Source organism: Hyperoodon ampullatus (genome assembly GCF_949752795.1).
Source record: "Hyperoodon ampullatus genome assembly, chromosome: 1".
Taxonomy (NCBI): domain Eukaryota; kingdom Metazoa; phylum Chordata; class Mammalia; order Artiodactyla; family Ziphiidae; genus Hyperoodon; species Hyperoodon ampullatus.
In genome coordinates, this window is record NC_136914.1 from 111,561,124 (window position 1) to 111,580,414 (window position 19,291).

The window sequence follows — 19,291 nt, forward strand, 5'->3', positions numbered from 1 at the left end:
CTCAGAATCTTCCATGAAGTTCTAAGGAAAATACTAATAGATTATCATTTGGCAGACTTTGAGTCTAAAACAATTAAGTTCACTTTATTGTTCTAAAAGTATAGGTCCTTATTATCCAAATTATTCATTACTATTCATGTCCCCACAGATGTGAGCTTGTGTAGAAGAGCAAACATCATCATAACGTACACATATCCACTTAGAACCTGACCATTTAAAAAAAATTTTTTTGAAGTATAGTTGATTTACAGTGTTTTAATTTCTGCTGTGCAGCAAAGTGATTCAGTTATACATATATATATATATATATATATATATATATATACATTCTTTTTCACATTCTTTTCCATTATGGTTTATCACAGGGTATTGATCACACTAAGTGAAGTAAGTCAGAAAGAGAGAGACAAACACCATGTGATGTCACTTATATGCGGAATCTAAAATACGACACAAATGAACCTATCTACAAAACAGACTCACAGACATAGAGTCTGTTTCATAGATAGGTTCATTTGTGTCGTATTTTAGATTCCGCATATAAGTGACATCACATGGTGTTTGTCTCTCTCTTTCTGACTTACTTCACTTAGTGTGATCATCTTTAAGGACCTGACCATTGTTAAAACTGGCCCCTACTCAAACATTCCTTCCAGCTGAAGGCTGACATCTATCCTCGTTCGTCAATATCTACCTCAGGGTATTAGATTTTGAACCAACAACCAACTGTAGAACAAAGCTGCAAGTTTTGCAAAAGATGTAGGATTTCATGAAGTCAGGGAAAGTGATGCTGGAGGACTGCTGTGGTGTCGTGACTTTCTGGCAGTAGTTGCCCAGACTGTGTGAAGAATTTGGATGATTTCCTGACAGTGTTTCAAACTCGAATGATTTGAAAATCAAAAGATTAAATGAAGAAAAAAAATTAGGTGAGGCCTTTGGTTCCCAAGTAGTTTTTGCAAAAGGACTATCTTTTTGCTTATGCTCTGAAAATAAAAAGTGAAGGATGTCAAGCCGTCATATAATTTTGTTGGAAGAACATCATACATTTTCGCCCCCAAAATCATAGTTGGTTTAGTCTTCATTCACTCTGAGAACCTGTACATGAATGCAGTTGTAACCTACCTTTCGTTAAATCATATAAAGTCATTTTTACAAGGTCTGGTTTTCTCTTTCAAGATGAAGTCTCAATCTAACTTTTTTTCATTATTTACTGCGGCCTTTTGATCTCCACTTTAAATGCACTTGATTTCCTCAGTCTTTTCCAATACTGATTATCTTTGGATAACAGGAGCCTCTTATATTTTATGGGTCCACAGAATTGTAGTGATTCTCTCCCTTGTTACTCCCACTGTAGCGATGAAAGCTCTGATGCCATTGAATAAGTGTCGTGGAAAAGAAACGGCACTGTACTTCCAACTACATGATTTCTTGTATAATTGGTCTAACCTCTAGTTCCCTATGGTTGGACATTTGTTACATAGTCTATGCCACCTGTGCTGATTCCCTTTGATAGCTCACTTACAGTAATAAAGCTTTTCCAGAAAGGAGTGATATAAAGTTGAATATTGACAAGTATGGTACTTGAAGAGAAATACAGACCAGCTGACCACAAGGGGAGCATTATGGTTTTCAACCACTTATTTTTAAATGCCCCTGTAATTTCTCACTTAGGAAATAGCTAATGTTAAGCTCTGAGATAGTGGGAAAACTCTTCAGTCCATTTTCATTTTCCTATTCGAAAAATTAACCTTCCCTTCTTTTAAACATTATGCACATTCATGACTAATGTTCAGAGGAGGCGTGGTTTTAAACGTTCTCTGCAATCCCTGGGAGAAGCTGTAGTTGAAATAAAATCCTAACCATATTTGATTTCAATGTATACACATCCTCTCCTGATGATGAAATGCGGAAGGAGAACGTGGGCTGTGAAGTTCTCTGTTCCTTGCAGCTGTGCTTGGAATACCCAGCCACCCACTTGACAGAAAACCTGCCCCCCTTTCCTCTGGACACCTGCCCCCAGAAGCTTTCTGAACTGCATCGTTCTGTGGACAGAATAAGTAATGAGATCACCATGCAGCCCAGTGGCGTTTCAAAGATAATTCCTGGTAGCAACTTTTCAAAAGGAACTTTAAAGAACAGCAAGCAATAATGACATGAAATGCAGTGAAATTCCATTTGGTGGCAGAACATAAAACATCCCAGGAATATTATTATTCAAGAAAGTGTATCCCTATCTAAGTGAAATTTTATCCTATAGACAATATTTAATAGCCGACAAGAAACAGCGTAAAGAGAGCCCCTCACCTTCCTTAAATATAAAAATTCTCCTTGAAAATAACAATGGCATGGGACAATATCAAGTTCTGATGAACTGAGGCTCTATAAACTAGGAATTTGTGGATATTCTTGTAATAATTTTTGTCATTGCCTTGATCTTTGGTCTTAATAAGTTAGTTAACTCTTTCTTATATTACTTAACATTCCAGGAATCATTTAGACCTACCCTAAGAAAGAAATTGGGTTAGATAACTAAACTGTGATTTTAAAGAACTCTACTACGAGTCCTAACTTCTTAACTCTACTAAGTTCTTAATACTTTATACGAAGTACAATGATTAACAGTGTTTGCTCTTGAAAAATCTCAAACTGCCATGTCAAATGGCATCCCTTACACTTTTCTCCTTCTCTGTCTTTATTCTATAATATAAGGTACCAACTATGTTTATAAAGAAGCAAAGTCTATTTCATATAATATTTTAACTCTCAAAGTATTCTAAATTGACAGGTTTTCACAGTGGTTTTAACAAAGACAAGACCCTTTAATTAAACCAATGCTTCCTTTGTCTTTCTGGGTATTTTAATGTTTCCTATGGGTGGGGGGAGGTCAGGTCCTGATGAAGTCAGACAATGGGTGTGGTCCAGATAGAGCCTTTCTGACCTTTAAACTAATAGCACACCTCTGATGTAAACAAGCTTCACAAAAATTAGTAGCATATGTAAATCAGTACAAATATATCACCATGCCCTTAACATTTTAATTAATAACAGCACTTTATGATATACAAAGGCTTGGTTGGAGGAAACAAGGGTGGATAAAATTTCATGGATGAAATTTAAGCCCTTATTTATATTGTTTCATTTCATTTTTATTTTATTTTATTTTGTTTTATTTTAGTGGGTATTAGGTAGCATGCCTCAGTACTGTCTATAAAACTATAAGTCTGCAACTTTGCATACTTATGATAACACCACAATATTTATAATCACAGCATATTCAGAGCAGAAGGTACTGAAGATATTGGATAAAATCAGACATCAAAAAGCATACTCAGTCTTGAGCCTTTTGAGAATTCAGTGTATTGTTGCTACAGAAAAGGAAATGTAAATTGGGCCACCCATATGTTCCTTTTTGGTCAGCTCTTTGTTTTGGAAATTTCCTAAGTTAGGAAATTAATATAAAACCAGTGATGTACTTTTTTCTCTTAGGAGAAAAATAACATTCTTTCTGAAATATTACCATCTTCCCAATCCAGGTGCTATTTCATGAAAAATCATTACAGCTCTAGGTCATCTACACTGGATTACTGTGCCTTAACCCTCTTTGCACTAGAGAGTAATGGTAAATTTTGTTATTCACTCTTTCAAAAAGATGCTTATAATTATCTTCCTAGAACCATAACTAGTGTGTATGTGTTCTCACGCCTTGTTGATCCTTTCCCAATAAACGAAATTTGTATTAATTAGTGTTAGTTTCTATTGCTTTAATCCAAATAACTTCAGCAATTTGGAATTATATGAGGAACCCATAGAATAGAAGGCTAAAGAAGCTTTCAGAAAGCTTTGGAAACTAGGTAGTCGGAGTGAGAGAACCTAATCAGAAGCTAAAGGGTAAGGTTGCCCTTTGATACAGTCTCTACAGGCCATTCGAGGGTGGGGAGGGGAGATTTGGTAGAAAAGAGAATTGAGAAGGACATAGAATAGACATGGAAGAGCAAGCAGAGCCGTGCCACACGTGTGTCCACCCTGTGGTTGAAGAAGGGCAGGCCAGTTTACTTCAAAGTCCAACCAAGACAAGTCCTACCTACACATCCGTGAAGATGTAGTTCCTCTAAAGAAAACAGAAACAATACTGCCAAAGGAAGGGACCAAAATAAACACACAAACACACACACTCAAATACCCAGTATAAAATTGAAATTTCCATTATGGAGGCCTCACCAAAACCATTGTGTCACTATGGTCAGCAGAAGTAGAATGAGACCATTCAATGCCATATACTAGATGATTCCGTTTACATGAAATTTTTACTACAGACCAATCCATCGAGATGGAAGGCAGATGAGTGGTTGCCAGAGGACATGAGGAGGGGCAAATGAGGAATGAATACTAATGGTCCAGGGCTCCTTTATGAGGTGATGGAATGTTCTGGAGTTAGATGGTAGGGATGGTTGCCCAACTTTGTGAACAGACTTAAAAAACCACTAAATTTTACACTTTGAAAGAGTGAGTTTTTTGGTGTGTGAATTATATATCCATAAAAATATATAAAAATGAAACAATATGAAAGAATGTGACCATTCGGAAAATGACCAGCTTTCAGGTAATAGTGGTACAATGGCAAGCACTCAAAAAACAAGAGGAAAAGCTATTGTGGAAACTATTCACTACAGAACCCCATCTTGCTGTGACCCGTGTCTACGTATTATTTCTGAGAAATTCCAGTTGTACACATTTCACTCTCTGCCATTGTGAAAAGGGCACACAGAGTGATCTAAAAGTTGTATTTCTTAAGAACCACTCTTTGGAAGCTCCAGATCTGTAAGAACAGCATCTCCTAAACCTCAGTGCCTAGTTTTGGGTTTCCTTCAGGGGTCATGAAATGTTTGTTTGGTTCTGGCAGGTTTCCTCCAGAACAGTGCGCAGGTACACTGGGCTAGAAACCAAGCATTTGTAGGTGAACCAGTGTTTCTTAGGTAACTTGAACTACAGCAGACCTCTGCCCTGAAGTTGAGAATCCACTGACATATATTATCTACTTGATATTTATGTCCGAGAGAATGACATCCATTTTGGAATTTTTCCTTAAGAACTTTACTCCTAAAATCTGAATCTTCCATCTGGAAATTTTGGGTGATGTGGAAAGATATACTCAGTTCATAGAGTGATAAAAATCCACACTGGTTTTCACCTTTCTTTTCTTTTTAATATTTTTCCTTTTTTTTTGGTTAAGAGATATTTAAATCAGCCAAGGATTAAACAATCTTTCATTTCGGTCAAATAAGAAAATGAGAAAATAGCAGTATGATAAAGGGTATCCTAAACAGATTTCAGGTTCCTTCATAGCTCTGGGAAGAGTGACAGAGATGAAACCCACGCAGACACACACACACACACACACACACACACACACATTGAGTTGCAGTTTTTCCATGTTTCGTGTTTAAAATTGATAAAATCTTTCATAACAGAACAAAGCAGCAGTGAACTTAGTGATGTTACTAGGTAGATAATTTAAAAGGAAGAAGCTTGACTACCGTGTCATATTCTACTGACTCTAATTTGGTGTCTCTAATCTTGAGTTTGGCAACCAAATAACCTAGTTTATTACATTTATGTGTAAAATAGAATAAGTAGAATAGAGGAACTCTCTGATGAATAAAGTATATATGCTATGGTAGATTTGTTATGTGATAATACTTCTATCAAGAATATTTTTAACTTCCTAATTCTGAGGTATAAACCAAAAAAGTGAGGTTACCAGAGGCTGAATTATGTTATTCATCATATAGTAATTAATACTTATAATAATTAACCTAAACCTTTTGAATCACAAAGTTTTGAGTAATGTTTGGTAACATTTAATTTAGAATGTATTTACATTTATTCTTTGAGATTGCATAGTGTAAACAACAAAATTTCCAGATCATTCAGTTAAATAGGACTGAATTCTGAAAATCTTATTCAAAGAGAATTTATTATAGTTTGAAAAATACCTGTTTTGGTGTATATATCTTACAATAAGTTTTTAAAAATATTACAGTATTTCATAGATGTGAAATACATTGTTTTAGAGAACAAACATATATGCAACATATTTTTACTAAGAAGCTTAAGATGTATGTATTCATTTGCTTCCAAGTTCCTTGGCAGTTGGGCACATTTCAGACAAAGATGCACAATAGAATATATAATATATGAACATGTGTGTATGTATTCTGAACATGTCTTTGCCAAAAATGCAAGGAAGGATACTTATAAAAAGTAGACTACTAATAGAATTCTACTTTAAAATTGAAGATATACCCTTTTCAAGTTGGTGTTCTTTCCTTTGCTCTAAGTCACCCCATCTGTGGTAAGTTTGAAGCTGTATGAAATTAATATAAATTCTTTCCAAAGTAGAAGCTATTTCAGGTGTTTAATTTTATGTAAAAGTATTACATATTTTATTTAAGATAAATAATTATTGCTTGGGATAAAAAAAGATTCATTGGGACAATGACCAAATGTATTTTTCTGCATATTCTCATGGCGTCTAGTAAAATCCTTTACTCATGGTAAACACTCAGTAAGTAGTTGATGGTTAAATGAATGTACATATTTATCTAAAGTGGATATATTGGTATGAATTATACTTAAGTAGCAATGAACCACACTCAAACTATGAATTAGGAAGTATAATTGTGAATTATACATTCTGCTTAAATTATGGTGCTTAGGTTTTCTAATAAATATGAATATATTAAAGTATTATTAAAATTATTATGTGTGAGATTTCCTGGAATATATAATATCATCAGTACAGTGGAAAGATAGATTTGCTTTAAAAAGCCACAAACATTTTAATTCTTATTTTGCAGAATGGTTTCACACCATTGTATATGGCGGCCCAGGAGAACCACCTGGAAGTTGTCAAGTTTCTCCTTGACAATGGTGCAAGCCAGAGCCTGGCCACGGAGGTAAGACACTTTGGTTCTTTCCATGGGTAAGTTCACATGTTTATAGGGCATTTTATAAACCTGAAGCTGTAAATTGAGAATTTGTCCCACTGGTATTTCATTGCAGTTGTATATTAATGTGTGGGCTCGGAAGTTTTTATGAAATATATTAGAAAATTCTATTCCTAGTCTTTCAAGAATCTTCCACTGCATAGATACGCTTTCTGCTCTTAAATGCCTGGCTCTACCCTGTAACTGAGCTGTTTATTTACTATTTACATATTTGCTTGAGAACACTTATCTGCTTCTTACAATTTTCTCTCAAAGGCAGCCACTGTTTTGAAATATTTTTGTGATAAAACATAAGTTTTAAATCTGTTTTTTTTCCAAATTTAAGCTAGCATAATTATAATGATTGGATTTATATATTTCTAAAGTAAACTAATTAAACTCACACTTCTAAACAAAACTAGTACACATTTTTAAATACTAGATAAAAGTGGTATTTAAAAAAAACATTTGCAGTCAGGAATAGAGGAGTTATTTAAAAATAAAAAGTTATTTAAGTCACTGGTACTGTTTTAGGTAATACAGTTTATTTTTTAAACTAATCTGGATGGAAGATTGTGATCCCTTGTAAAGTGTATCACTAAAAATCTATTGCTAATAATAAAGGACCAATGTTTGGGTATTCTTTATTTTTAACAAAACAATGAATTAGAACAGATGTAGGGTTATCCCTGTCATAATACCACTCCTCTGACTTTCATTCTGAAGTATTTCCTGAATGGCACAAGAAAGATGACAATACAGGGATTGCATGTAACCTCACCCAGTTTTTGAGATTATGCCTTCAGGGGAAACCACTAAGTAAATGAAGAGGCAGTTCACACAAAAAGAAATACAAATGACCATAAATGTTTAAAATACCTCACCCTCCCTCTTAGTCAAAGAAGTATTAATTTATTAATCAGATAAAGAATGAGATCCAGTCTTTTGCCCATGGGATGAGGAAGAAATTCAAGGGGTAGAAAAAATTGGAACTTAACTACCTTATTGGTGAAGTTGACAATTGGTTGCAACACTTTTGCAGAAGCAGTAACTATCAAAATTAGTATGTATGCACCTTTTTACATAGCAATTCCACTTCAAAGAATTTCTGTCACATATATTAGAAGATAATGCCAAAAAATAGTTATTATATAAGAAGCTCAACAATATGATTACTAATGACAATTTTTTAAAAACTAGGAAGGACAAATAGGGACGTCATTGGATAAATACTGCTCTACTTAGACAGTAAAATGTTCTTCTGCACTATTAACAAGGAGACAAGACTCTATGTACTGATACAGGAAAATGTCCGTAGTGTATTGTTACCAATGGTTTATTCTGAAAATTAGGAGGGAGCCTTACTTTTCACTTCATACCCTTCAGTTCTCTTGGTGATTTTTATCTTGAGAATGTATTTTTAAACAATAATATCCTTAGAGCTTGGTAAGAAATAACAAAGGAACCAACATTTGTAGACGTCGAGCAGGGCCCATCCTCACACTGGGAGGAAGTAGCCTGAGTGAGTCCCTCAAGTACGAAGAAGCACAGGTCTCATCATGCTTTGCAGGGAGAATGGGCAGCAGCGGTTGTTGTAGAAGAGAAAACCCATTCGCATTTTTAGATGGAAATACGAAATAATGTAAATGTCCTGATGACAGCAATTCCTTAGTACTGTTTTCTTCTGTGAAGGACAGGTAGTATTCTTTTTCAGGCTGCAATGGACAGAGCATCAAGTGTCTCTCCTTTAGAAGCAAATATAAGCCCAATTAACTGCTAATAGATTAGAGTTAACTTGTCAGCTAATTATCAGTAACTCACTGAGTTCTCCAATTTTTTTTAAGCTTTCAAGGCCCCAAAAGAGGCACTACAACCAAGTAAAAAGAAATATTATATGATATCCTTAAACAACTAATTCAGTCTTTTAGCAAGAAGATAGGTAGGTAGGTAGGTAGGTAGGTAGATAGACAGATAGATAGATAGATAATGTAGATAGATATGTAGGCGATAGATATCTAGATAGATAGGTAGATAGATAGATATGTAGATGATACATATGTAGATAGAGATATGTAGATAGATATATATGTACATAGATAGGTAGATAGATATGTAGATAGATATGTAGGTAGGTAGATAGATAGATATGTAGATGATATATATGTAGATATGTAGATGATAGATATATAGAGAGATATATAGATAGAGATATGTAGATAGATAGATAGATAGATAATGCAGATAAATAGATTTTTTTTACTCCTTTATATTAATTTCAAGAGGTTTTTGGGGGGGTGGTTTTGGTAGCTTTAAAAAATAAATGAATGAATGAATGTTCTAAGAACAAATCACATCCATGTCTTCATGAGAGTGCTAGTACATCACTATATAAACAACATCTATCTGATTATCTAGAGCTATTTGAAGCTTTGACTGAATTTTTATCTCTTCTTTTGGATTATTAGTACTAGAGACTAAAAAGAACAGCAAGAAATAAGATGTTTCATTCACACAATGTTCTAACTACGATTTGCAATAATATTGGTATCATTTATACAGAAGTCTGTATTTACAGAATGAACAGTAGTGGGCAATGAAAGGGTTCCTTAGATGGAAAAATTTTAATAGGATTTTTAATTTATTATATGATGTGATATTGCCAAGATCCATCAATACATTTTTTCTTCCATATGTACCTTGTCTATATGTATCAAGTCTTTGGCATGGTTGTGGTTTTAGAAACCTTTCCTGTATTACTGTATACTACATTTATATCTTTTCCATGTATATCTTCCTTCTTCTCCATGGATATCTTCCTTCTTTCACTAATCAAAATTTTGACGCATGAGGTAAATTTATTTGTTCACTTATGTGGCACAAGTAATTATTAAGCACCTATTATGTGCCAGACACTCCACAAGGCAGTGAAGTTTCTCAAGGAGCTCCTATCACATTTCCTTTCGACCTGTATTTTTCTCTTAAGAATAACTGTACAGAGCAAATCAAACCGTTTAAACTTGGTTTGGAAACAAAATCTAGAGCTGCTAATTTTAGCTGTTAACACCTTAGGGCTGGTACTTTGTGTCTTTAATTGGTTTGTGCAGGAAGCACATTCTTATCAGTGCTAATGTCTCAGCTGCAGTTGATTTTCTGGTGCAAGGTAGTTTCCTTTATGTATAGGCCCTGTGGATTAAAAAATTCCTATCAGTGTAAATGTAGCCATTTCATTTTCCTGCAGAACAGAAGTGAGCTGTCATTTTTACCCCTTAGGTTTTGCTCAGGTTTTAAAAGTGAGATGCAATGTTAACTCTTAATACACAATTTTCCTTTCACCATTCCATTTTTTTAAATGTATTTTTCTCTTTTTTTTCCAAAAGTAATATATTAAATAAATGAGAAAATACAATAAAAAGGAAAAAGAAGAAAAAGCCATGGTTAATTTTCCCTAGAGATAACATTCTGTTTATTCATCCAGATTTTTTGTCCATGTTCACAATGCATACATTTATCTTAATGAAAATGAGATCATATATTTACATGGTTACGTAGATTCCTTTTCCCATAACATTAAATTACACTCTAAACTTTATGTCCTTAAGTGTAACCTGTGATATCATTTTGATGACATCCAAGTTGTATCCAGCCTTTCTCTGTTATCTTACATATGGTTGCAGGGAATGTCCTTCTGGTTGCGTTAATGCTCATCCTCTTCCTCATTTGGGTCTTCTTGGAAAAGTTGAAAGCAACAAGTGGAACTTCAGCCAGATCTTGAGGCTTGGAGCATAGATAGAATTTGTGTATGTAGAACAAGGAGGGCGTTTCAGGGTGCAGCAAATAGCCTGAGTTTAGATGCCAGGGTGGAGATAGTCCGCACGTCCACAGTTAGTAAGGAGAATGGAGATGATTTATACGAGAAGAGCCTGGGCAATACTGTCACTTAGGCGCTTGGGGCCAATATTTTACACATCCTTGAATATAAATGTGCTGATTTGCATTCAGCCAAATAAGTGGTAGGAGTGGTAGGTGTTTTCCAGCAAGGAATAGAATGGTGAAAGTGGTCTTTTAGGAAAACCAACAAGATATGAGTATGCAAGTAACTGATTTTTCTTTCTCCCTTATAAGCACTCTTCCATTAGAGCAGCCCTCGATTTGTGCCACGGGGACTACAGATGTAAAATATCATGACCCGAATAAAATAATAAGTAACTTACTTGCCAATTGTCTAGTAAAAATAATTTTGAAATGTTCTTTTGAGTGTGTGATAATGAAAGCATTGCAGAATTAAAATTTGGGAGCCAGTCCTGGGATGTTCTGCTCTGTGCTATGTGTTCTACAGTCAGCAGATTATCCACAAATTAATTAACCACAGTGAAATCTGTAGCTGTCTTCCCTTTGTCAAGTCCCAGGGCCATACATTGGGAAGACACAATGTATAGATGTGTGTGTATGTCTGAATTGCCTTTAGTCACACTTTGTATGATCTCTTCTTTCATTGGTCAGAGAAGCCACGAGTCTTTCATGTATATCTTTCTTAAAACAGCAGTGAGTATAGTTCATTAATTCACATATATTAATTGGGCACCAGATATATGCTAGGCCACAAGGTACAGTGATGAAGCAGATAGGATATGCTAGGCAACAAGGTACTGAATGAAACAGTTTTAAATTATCAGTGGAAATGTTTACAGCTTATTTAAATGAACTCCTTTGAAAAATTTGCCTGGATTTAACCCGAGAGGTAATTGTTTCCACTGAGATTATTTTATGGATACTGAAATTCTGCCATTTTTTTCTTGTTTAGGTAGGACTTTGGAAATTTACCCACTCTTTCCATAGAAAGAAACCCATAAACTTATTACAAAGTTTTAAATTATTTCCTGCTTTGGTATATGTGTAGTTTTAAATTTCTTTCCACATATATGTCTACTTGAGTGTGTCAGCTTTAATAACCCTGAACAAAAATCGACACTTGGTCACTCGGTCACCTTCTTATTTGTTAATGAAGAAGAAAATATCCATAGGGACCAGTCTTGACCCATCCGTCTCTTCGCAGGATGGCTTCACACCGTTGGCAGTAGCTTTGCAACAAGGTCATGATCAAGTAGTGTCACTCCTGCTAGAAAACGACACGAAAGGAAAAGTGCGTCTTCCAGCTCTTCACATCGCTGCCCGGAAAGATGACACGAAAGCTGCCGCCCTGCTGCTGCAGAATGACAACAATGCAGATGTGGAGTCGAAGGTGAGGAAACGAGCCCCTCGCGCAGCATCCTATGTGAGGCACCCACATGTGAAGAAGGCCTGGTGGAGCTTATTCCAAACCCTTAACTGCACTGAAAGGAGTAAAATCAAGCACCCAAGTCATCCAGCTGAAGGCACATCCCCCGCCCTTGGCATCTAAAGCTGGGAGGGAACTGTGGGTGCTACCCTATGTGTGCTAACAGGAGGCCACCTCAAAAGACACCAATCGATAACGTACCCAATGGTGTCCTCCCTTTGAACATATTTTTTTTTTTTTTTTTTTTTTGCGGTACACGGGCCTCTCCCTGTTGTGGCCTCTCCCGTTGCGGAGCACAGGCTCCGGATGCGCAGGCTCAGCGGCCATGGCTCACGGGCCCAGCCGCTCTTGCGGCATGTGGGATCTTCCCGGACCGGGGCACGAACCCATGTCCCCTGCATCGGCAGGCGGGCTCTCAACCACTGCGCCACCAGGGAGGCCCTGAACATATATTTTTAATGTAGTTAACACGTCAGCTCAAACATCAAGGTGAAAAATTACAAAACGCTAGCCACAGTGTGCACAAAATAAACCTTTGGTTGCTCTCTAAGACGGCAGGCAATGCACTGAGTATGGATCAGCTGTGGAAACCATGCCAGCAGCCAGGGTCCCAGCCAACAACTCTCATGGTCTAGACACTTGCGAGTCTCAGTGAAGGAAATGTGGCATTTGGAATAGGCCATCCTGTAGCCCTTCATTCAGTCTAGCTTTCTTTCTGTGCCTATTGTGCTTCCATCAGAACTTTCATCCCCGTCACTTAGCTGTCATGAGCTTTCTGCCATCCATTATCACCGACAGCAAACTAACCGTTCATTTTTTCCTCCTCTTTGCTTCCAAATGTGTTAACCTAGATGGTGGTGAATAAAACAACAGAGGTATATATATATATATATACGTGTACATATGATCTATAGCTGCATCATCATTTTCCCATTTCTTAGTGCTGCTACCTCATTTCTTTCCCTTCCTCTTTGCGTTGCCTTCTGTAGGCTAGATACCTGCTTTATACCCCTGCCCTCAAAGTAGCATGTGCCAGAGAAGATAGTAGTTTGATTACCAGGGCTTTCTGCAGCTGAACCTGGTGTTTGAAAGGAAGTATGAGGAAGCCTTGAAACGTAAGGGTATTTCAATAGCGTTCTGTGACATGAAGCGTTTTGACACTTGAGAAACTTATCAGCTGTACCTAAAGCTGCAGACAACCCTGTCATTCTACTCATCTAGGATTGGGTCTCTAGAGTTCTGCATGACACTTACCCTCAGTGGTGTCAGCAAGATGAAAGTTACCTCAGAAGGGCACACACATGACCCACCCTTGACAAGACTCAGTCAGATCGCTAGCATGGCTGAGAAGCTTGCTAACAATTTAGAAATGCATCTAGTTCCTATAAGGTTTAAATCTTTGGGGACTAAGTGAATCGCTGCATGTTTCAGCATTTTTTTAAGGAAGTAAAATGACCTTGGTATGAATAATCCAGAAAAATGTGTTATCGAGTAGGCATTTGCTACTAAAGAGACCAGCTTGTCGATTTCTTTATGAAATGCATTCACCATGATTCAAGACCAATTTGTAATAGTACCTCTTCCCCCCCAAATTGCTTTCATCATTAAAATTGGCTTTTACCGTTTGTTCATTTGACTCTGTATTGAATATATAAAACAAGTTAAATTTTGACAGTTTCAATGGACAATTCTATGAATAATAAAACAGTGGTACTAATCGAACTTTCTTTGAGCTATCAAGATATTTCTTGTCATCCCTATTTAACTTTTGGAAACATTGGCTTCTGTGTAGTTGCACTCCTGGATTACTAAAATGGCTCAGTCTCCACCCTTGGTTCCTTCCTGGCTATTCCTTTGCCTGTGAGTTTGGCATCTCTTTGAAATCCTATGAGCAATTGGCACTAATGGAAAGAAACCTAGTACAGAATGGAATGTGGACCTCAGCATATTTTGCTTCCTCGTTTTTATCTGGGCAGGGTTATGGTATTAACATGTCAGACAAGGGGCCGGCAGGAGTCAGTTGAACGTCTGCTCTGTTTTCTTTCCAGAGTGGCTTCACTCCGCTCCACATAGCTGCTCACTACGGAAATATCAACGTAGCCACATTGCTGTTAAACCGAGCGGCAGCCGTGGACTTCACTGCGCGGGTAAGAGTGCTGCAGTCTGACGTGTGCTTCAAGCATTTGAAACGATTGTTAACACTCCTTCCCCAACATGAGGAGGAGGTCGAGACAGTTGACCTCCAAGGGTCCTCCCAGTCAGTGGAAGGTGTGATGTCTACATATCCTAGTGCGTTTTCTTGCTTGCATACAGGTGTGCCTAATTCCTAGGAGGAAAAGAAAACCAAGATCAGGGTCGGGAGTAGGGTTGGGTGATAAATATCTAAGTGAACATATAGAAAATGTGATTTAAATAATGATGACTGGAAACTACAAGCTGTCCCCCAAGTTGAAATTTCTGAGACTGTAGAAATGGGTCGGATGGCACTAACAGTGCTCTAGAAATCAGGGTCTTGATCTTCCAGGTGGGAATGAGTTGGAATGTCTGGATAAGGCCCAAACTTTAGAACCCAAATAATAGAGGCCACCTTTTGCTCTTATCTTCTGTCCCCTATAAACTTTCAGAATGAGTAACATGATTCTGTAACCTAAGTAAACTCATAATCATAGGGAAAGGAATTACTGTGTCATGTGTACTCCTGGACAGCAACTCAGACATCCAGAGTAATATGGCCCCGAATGTAAAAGCTGGTCTAGCTCTAGGCCTGATAGTCAGCAACAGCATCATCAGAAGTAGAAACAAGGTAGGAAGCAGCATAGAGAAGTGGCTGGATGTGGGGACTCAGGATTCAGACTCCCTGGGTTCCAGTTTTGGATTTAACTTTTCTTTCTGTGTCCATCAGTTTCCTCATTGGTAAGATGAAGTTAATATGGATTATGAAATTAAATAATAAATGGTGATAAAAAAAATAACATCAGCACTCCTGCACTGGGTCACTGAGAAATAGGAGTGAGCGTACCCAGAGCACCTAGCGCAGTGCCTGACTCATCAGCACCAGCAGCGCTGTGATTTTGCACATAGCATTTGAAGTATTATTTTTGCTAAAAACCTCACTTGTTAGGGGAGAAGTGGCAATACACCCGATAGAGAGAACAATCATAATACTAGTACTGGCAGTAGTTGTAGCAGCAGTAAAAGTAATACCATCTTTGAAGCAGATACCAAGCTGAGCATTTTTATCTCATTTATTCTTATATCAAGAAAAGTGTTTCTTATCCTTGTGTTACAGAAGGGGAAACCAAGGCTTAGAGATAAGAAATAGCTGGTGCAGCTCACCGAGCTAGCAAATGAGAAATGGCAGAATTTCAGCCCCAAAGCTCTTCACCCCTCCAGTCTTCCGCCTCCCTCCGCTGATGTTAAGGGTTCATTTTTCTTTTCCTTCTTATAATTCATTAGTTCTATAAAAATTAATACGAACTCAGAATGGGCTAATATAAAAGCTATTTCCAGGGACAGAGCGATGTCGAGACGCGGCCCTGGGAGCTCCGCCTCTGCCATCGGGACCCGGAGCGCTGCCCAGACCAACGCTTAGGGGGCCCGGGCCGGCTAGAGGCATGGGGGGCCCCGGGGCCCTGCGGTGCAGTACCAGAGGCCTGGCAGACCACCAGGGAGCTGGATGCCCATGGCTGGCTTGCAGGTGGGACCCCCTGCAGGCTCCCCATTTGGCACAGCTGCTCCACTTCGACCTGGCATGCCACCCACCATGATGGAGCCATTCCGAAAACACCTGCTTGTGCCCCAGGCCCAGCCCCCGATGCCTGCCCAGCGCCGGGGGTTAAAGAGGAGGAAGGTGGCAGATAAAGTTCTACCTCAGTGAATTCGGGAGCTTGTCCCAGAGCCTCAGGTGTACATGGATCTCTTGGCTTTTGAGCGGAAGCTGGACCAGACCATTGCTTGAAAGCGGATGGAGATCCAGGAGGCCATCAAAAAGCCTCTGACGCAAAAACGAAAGCTGTGGATCAATATTTCTAGTACGCTCAGTCCCAGCAAGGCAGAAGGTGATGGTGCAGGAACCGCAGGGGACCCAGTGGCTTCCTGGGAACTCCGAGTAGAGGGAAAACTGCTGGATGATCCTAGGAAACAGAAGAGGAAGTTTTCTTCAGTCTTTAAGAGCCTCGTCATTGAGCTGGACAAGGAACTGTACGGGCCTGACAACCACCTGGTGGAGTGGCACCGGATGCCCACCACCCAGGAGACAGATGGCTTCCAGGTGAAACGGCCCGGAGACCTCAACGTCAAGTGCACCCGCCTGCTCATGCTGGATCATCAGCCTCCCCAGTACAAGTTGGACCCCCGACTGGCAAGGCTGCTGGGGGTGCACACACACACGAGGGCTGCCATCCTGCAGGCCCTGTGGCTCTACGTCAAACACAACCAGCTGCAGGACGGCCACGAGCGGGAGTACATCAGCTGCAACCAGTACTTCCGCCAGATCTTCAGCTGTGGCCGGCTCTGTTTCTCTGAGATTCCCATGAAGCTAGCCGGGTTGCTGCAGCATCCAGACCCCATTGTCATCAACCATGTCATGAGTGTGGACCCTAACGACCAGAAGAAGACAGCCTGTTATGACATTGATGTGGAGGTGGATGACCCACTCAAGGCCCAGATGAGCAATTTTCCAGCCTCTACCACCAATCAGCAGATCGCCTCCCTTGATGTCAAGATCCATGAGACCACAGAGTCCATCAACCAGCTGAAGACCCAGAGGGATTTCATGCTCAATTTTAGCACTGACCCCCAGGACTTCATCCAGGAATGGCTCCGTTCCCAGCACCGGGACCTCAAGATCATCACTGATGTAATTGGGAATCCTGAAGAGGAAAGACGAGCTGCTTTCTACCACCAGCCCTGGGCCCAGGAAGCAGTGGGGAGGCACGTCTTTGCCAGGGTGCAGCAGCAAAGGCAGGAACTGGAACAAGTGCCGGGAATCCGCCTGACCTCAGGCTCAGGGATCCCTTCCTTTCTTCCCTGCCCTGGAGCACCCCCCTCCTCAGCCTGGAAGGGGACCACCCTCTGGGGCACAGACATGCAGGACAAGGAGGGGGTGAGGGGTGTCTCCTGTCACCTTCTGCTCCCCAGCTTTAGTTTCATAAGTGTAGTGAGAGGATTCCTTGTTGCTTAGTCCCCAAAGCCTTACTACTTACACGTCGGCTTTAATTGGATTCACAGCAGAGGCCTCCTGTGCCCCCTGCAGGCAGGCCCAAAGGACCTGGAGGCTGTGCTTGGACATCGCAAAGGCCCCTGGCTTTGCTTGTTTACAGACCCCCTTGGGGCGAGTGTCAGCGCTGGCTCTGGGCAGCTGGGCGAGGAAAAGGGGCACAGCTCACACTCTTCCTATAGCCTTTCCAAACCAAAGTTCTTTGCTATTCCTACCAGCCCAGCCTTGCTGCTGGTTTTTTTCCCTTTCCTTTGGGTATTTGCACTATTCGTGGAGCAGGTTTTTCTATGCAGGAGCCACTTTTTTTGTACAGGAGTAAGCTGGGGTTTTTCAGGGGAGCCCTACTTGGTATCTCCTTCCTTATTTTCTTTTCTCAGTCTATGCAAGCGGCTCTGGCCGCCGCCATCATCTCCTGGGAGGCCAGAGGGCTGCCACCCCCCAGCTCTTGGGCCCAGGGGTAACGCCTCCTAGAGAGAGGGCACGCTAGTTCTCTGGCGGGGCCTGAGGCATGGGTGAGTGTGCTGGGGGAGGGCAGGGGGAGGGCAGGGAAGCGGTGGGGAGGACTGTTGTTCCCCTTTGGAGCTTGGGAAGGAGAGTGGGCCTAGGGCTTGGCAAGTGCCACTTCTGGCAGCTTTGGAAATTTCCAAATAAATCTTTGTTTATTGGTGGCAAGAAAAAAGAAAGCTATTTCCTATCCTATTGTCATCAGCCTGCTGAAAGCCTTTATCAGTTGAAATGAGGCAGCTCATGTCACTCTAGAGCCATGTTCTTATTGCACTACCAGCATCCTTGGGTTTCAGCAACATGGCAGACCCGAGGCCTAGTGTGACATTTTGAAGGACAAAGTTAAGTACTTCTTTAAGTCATGTTATAAACAGTGCACGCCGATGTGAAAACTGAAGCTCATGTCTGTAAGATGCATCCTTCTGGTTTTATATCTCTAACTCACAGAAAACCTCATTAAGTCACATCTTCTAATTAGGACATTTGGAGAATTCATGTCAGGGTAGCGTTTGAAGTTTTATCTTTGTGCCATTGTTCAGAAATTTCCTGATGCTGCTGAAAATAGGGAGATTGGGGTAATGTTTAAGCAATTTAAGAGGACAAATTGCAGTATTTTCAGACTCCTTCAAACAATTCCAAAGCATCCATTTACATTAAAACAATGACTGTGGTAATTACAAATGAAGCTAATTTATTGATTAAAGATCAGTGGACACTGTGGAAGCTAAAAAAAACCACACACACAAAAAAAGGCTCTGAAGAACCTAGGGGCAGGACAGGAATAAAGACTCAGACGTAGAGAATGGATTTGAGGACACGGGGAGGGGGAAGGGTAAGCTGGGAAGAAGTGAGAGAGTGGCATGGACATATATACACTACCAAATGTAAAATAGGTAGCTAGTGGGAAGCAGCTGCATTGCACAGGGAAATCAGCTCCGTGCTTTGTGACCACCTAGAAGGGTGGGATAGAGAGGGTGGGAGGGAGATGCAAGAGGGAGGGGATATGGGGATATATGTATACGTATAGCTGATTCACTTTGTTATACAGCAGAAACTAACACTCCATTGTAAAGCAATTATACTCCAATAAAGATGTTTAAAAAAAAAAGTGGAGACCTCAGACCCACGTTGTTAACCTTGTCTGAATTACCATATGTGATTTAAAAGTCACATTGTGCTTTTGTTTAAAATATGTTAAAATTCAGACTTTTTTGCTGATTTGGAAAAGCATTTTCTCCGGACATTCCTAATTAACGAGGCCTCATAGCATTCTGAACTGAAGGCTGCAGTGGAATTTAATCATACTTA

The 19,291-nt window shown here is 39.6% G+C and overlaps 1 protein-coding gene and 1 pseudogene across 2 annotated transcripts in view; both read left to right on the plus strand.

Annotated features, from left to right (window-relative positions):
- The window catches only part of ANK3 (ankyrin 3), a gene marked incomplete at its 5' end in the record, with an annotated part of 287,363 nt that overhangs the window by 109,835 nt on the left and 158,237 nt on the right, over nucleotides 1-19,291 (plus strand). Inside the window, 3 exons of the mRNA XM_079711182.1 lie at nucleotides 6,858-6,956; nucleotides 12,040-12,225; nucleotides 14,310-14,408. Coding sequence (XP_079567308.1) covers nucleotides 6,858-6,956; nucleotides 12,040-12,225; nucleotides 14,310-14,408 — 384 coding nt within the window. The remainder of the gene's footprint in view (nucleotides 1-6,857; nucleotides 6,957-12,039; nucleotides 12,226-14,309; nucleotides 14,409-19,291) is intronic.
- On the plus strand, nucleotides 14,476-17,940 carry LOC307068744 (SWI/SNF-related matrix-associated actin-dependent regulator of chromatin subfamily D member 2-like; annotated as a pseudogene). The gene is made up of 3 exons: nucleotides 14,476-14,518; nucleotides 15,772-17,365; nucleotides 17,857-17,940. The product of its transcript is annotated as an SWI/SNF-related matrix-associated actin-dependent regulator of chromatin subfamily D member 2-like (transcript).